Source organism: Panthera leo, chromosome C1 (assembly GCF_018350215.1).
Source record: "Panthera leo isolate Ple1 chromosome C1, P.leo_Ple1_pat1.1, whole genome shotgun sequence".
In the NCBI taxonomy this organism is placed as follows: Eukaryota; Metazoa; Chordata; class Mammalia; order Carnivora; family Felidae; genus Panthera; species Panthera leo.
This window is the reverse complement of record NC_056686.1, coordinates 113,059,550-113,062,999: the sequence shown is the minus strand read 5'-3', so window position 1 is coordinate 113,062,999 and position 3,450 is coordinate 113,059,550. Positions and strand designations below refer to the sequence as shown.

The 3,450-nt window shown below is 42.2% G+C and overlaps 1 protein-coding gene across 1 annotated transcript in view; it reads left to right on the top strand.

The window, feature by feature from the left end:
- Window positions 1–3,128, top strand: part of CNTNAP5 (contactin associated protein family member 5) — a 795,339-nt gene extending 792,211 nt beyond the window's left edge. The window contains exon 24 of the mRNA XM_042954126.1: window positions 2,218–3,128. Within this exon, the coding sequence (XP_042810060.1) occupies window positions 2,218–2,414 (197 nt within the window). The 3' untranslated portion in view covers window positions 2,415–3,128. The remainder of the gene's footprint in view (window positions 1–2,217) is intronic.
- Window positions 3,129–3,450: the final 322 nt, after the last annotated feature.

Genomic DNA, 3,450 nt, shown 5'->3' with positions numbered 1-3,450 from the left:
TATGGGAAGAAGCCATGTTGGGGCAGACAGATGGGTGAAAGCCCCAGACCTGTCAGCTTTCTCCAGCAAGTGATTTGGGTTGGATCTAATGAGCAGGGTGAAACCCACAGGACTGGAGTTTCAAATCCAGCAGCACATATGGTTACAGATACAGATCTTGTCTACTCTGCTGTGAGCTTCCCTCTCCCTCCCCCCTCCCCAGCCTTTCCATTTTCTTCCTGCCTGTTGGTCTCACCCCTTTTTATCCTGCCTCAGCCTGGCTGCTTCCTCCGGTGGCTTGTTTCTTTCCGCCTTGGCCTTGCAACACAGAACGATCCCCAAACCTTGTTTAATGTTAGACACTTGTGAGAGACTAAATTCGTTGTCATCCAGGAGCCATAGCCCTAGCCGGTGCCCCCATCGCTGCCTTCTGGCAGACCAGATGAACTGATCCACACCAGATGGAGTTCTGTTAAAAGTAGGCACTAACCATTCATTTAACTTCTATTTAATGAGCCTCAGCTATGGGTCAAGCCCTGTGCTAAGTATAGGGATACGTGGATGCTTCCCTCAAAGAACTCACAGCCTGGTGCGAGAGGGGATCGGTAAGCAGAAAACAAGGGACTAGCGAGTAGTGTTTTGAGGGAGGATGTATAAATGGCTGTGGAAGCACAGAGGTGCCCCATTACAATATGACTGTGAGGAACGGACACTGTGACCTTTCCTCTTTAAGGAAGTTCTTAAAATGTCTGACCTGAGTTTCTGCTTCAGGGAAGAGAGTCCAATTTGATTTTTGTTTGGCATCAAGGAAGAATGTATTGTCTGTTTCTCTTCCAACAATTTCTCATTTGACATGTGGAGAAGAGACTTTTGTGACTGCTGACATTTCCCACCCAGTTATATGCTTCCGTGAGTCTCTAAGAGCAGGAAAGGCATCCTAGCCCCTTGGGAAAATCCCTCTAACAGTCTGTGTAAAAGAAGTAGAAACTAGTTCTGTATTTCATCTCATAAAGCTGCAGCCCGTTCTTGGGAGTCCCTCACTGCCACCCAGTTTATTCATAGGTTTGTTAACTTACGTGGCTTTACTCCGCCTGATTCTAAAATAGTCAGGGAAAATGCTGTTTAAGGGTTTAGGAATATATTTTTTTAAAGTAAGCAATCTTAATGATGGCCCCAGCTCTGATACAAATCGGTAGAAGATGTGCACTCAATATTTTTAACTCTCAAATATCCATGCTTATGTAAATCACGGCGTAGGATGTCCAAAACTAATGTTCTAAAATAAACACATTTTGCACTCTCCATTCTACTCAGAAAGAGAAACAAAACAGCAGAATACACACTTTCTTGGGAATAAGCTTATATGTGAATGTCATACATACTTCTCAAATATTTGAATGTTGGAAAAACCTACCTTCATGTATAGATGCATTCTCCCATTTAAAAGTCACCAGATTCTACATTTTCACCCTCTTTTTGCTGACTTTGCTCTTTGCATCCCGAGAGGCTTCCTGGCAAAGGGTAGGGACGAGACCTTTGAGTCAGCGAGGGCAACTTGCCGAGTAGATGCAGTAAAATCACATGCAATGAGAGCAGGCGGGAACCTGACGTAACTGGAAGAGGTCTGCCATTTCAGCTGACTCGGCTTCTCCGGAAAACAGAACATACCATCTCTGCACCGGCCCATGCCTAGCAGAGCACGGAGCAGTGGAGGAGTGCCCTGTATGTTTGGGAAGCGTCCCATTACATAGCAAATCATTTTTAGCAAAGCAAACATACACCCTAAAGGAATTTACATCAGGAGAGGGTGTATTGAGGTGTGTGATGCTTTGGGATGGTTCTCTAGGGTGCTGAAGTAGTTCTAAAATATTTCGTTGCAAGGGGACAAAGAAATTACAAGCGATTACAAATGGCACATGTGCTAATTGAAAGATTCTGTTGCATCTTTAGGCCTAAATCAGGTCTTGAAGAAATAACTAAGAAATCCTTGGCCAGGATGAGTCCATATTTATATGATGGCATTCTCTGATTTAGAATGGCTTTCTTTCTGGCTTCTTAGAAACTGAAGACTGAAGGCATTTCAGCTGGTCTTCATTTCTGGGCAAGAATCTGTTGTTCCTTGTTGGGTTAGTTTTGTTTCGTTCTACTGAGTGCCTTGCCTGCCTCGACTGAATCATCTCTTCTGAGTAGATGGTCCATGATGATTTCCTTCTCTCTTTCTTTCCTCTTTCTCAACAGGAGTGATAGCAGTGGTGATATTCATCATCTTCTCTATCATCGGCATCATGACCCGCTTCCTTTACCAGCATAAGCAGTCACACCGCACTAACCAGATGAAGGAGAAGGAATACCCAGAAAATTTGGACAGCTCCTTTAGAAATGACATTGACTTGCAAAACACAGTGAGCGAGTGTAAGCGGGAATATTTCATCTGAGAAACTGCAGGGTCACCTAATATTCTTTGGGTTGTTGTTAAATTTTTTCTCCTTTCTCCTATCTTTTCATTTTGGTCATCCTCCTTTTCTCATTTGTTTGCCAATTATGTTTGGCACACCCCTGTATCAACCACAGCATCTATCCTCTTGACCCAGCCCAGAAGACCAGGCAGCTATGGCCACTGCCTTCCTTTCCGACAGAGTTATGGTGGTGATAGTGACCACTCAACAGACTGACTTTACTCTAGACAAAGAAGAGACACATGGGTGTACATGTGCATATTTAGTTCTATACTTCCAGTTTCTAAGTAAGATGCACTCTTTAGTTTCGCAGCTGTCCAGTCTTGCATTAAACCTCAGGCTTATGTTGAACCTGAGCTCTGTGACTTAGGCATATGACAGTCACCCTTGACATCCTCCCCCATCTCAAGTTCATTCCTACCAAGGAACTCAGGGTAGAGAAAGAAGATGCTAAAAGCCTGGTTTGCTTCAGTGGCACTTTCAAAGGATTAAGAGAGGTTTGTTTTGTGTTGCTTTTCCTTACCACAGGACATCCATTGCCCTAACCCATCACCCTTTTTCACTTTGACTCTTCTCCCCTGAGTATTTCAAATATAAAATTCCTTATAGTAGTGAGCCATTCCTTTGCTCCTTTCATGCCACTCTCTCCTGGGGCCGACACTTTAGAACTGCACACAATAGCATAAACCTAGGGGAAGCATGGAAAATAGTATCTTGAAACTAGGAGGTAAAAAGGAAAGCTGCTAGGAAGTAGATGTTCTATAACTTCAAAAATGCCTCTTCCAATTTTGTAAGAAATGTTAGCTAGGTTATTCCTGGGATTATTATACTAAGGTATATATATATATATATATATATATATATATATATATATATATAAATATATATATAAGTTGCTGCAACATAAAGAAATTCAAATAAAGGTCTAAAATAGTACCTGGTTCCATGAAGAGCTTTAAAAATAAAAATTAAAACAAAAAATTTTAAAAAAACCAAAACTGCACGAAAGAAGAGA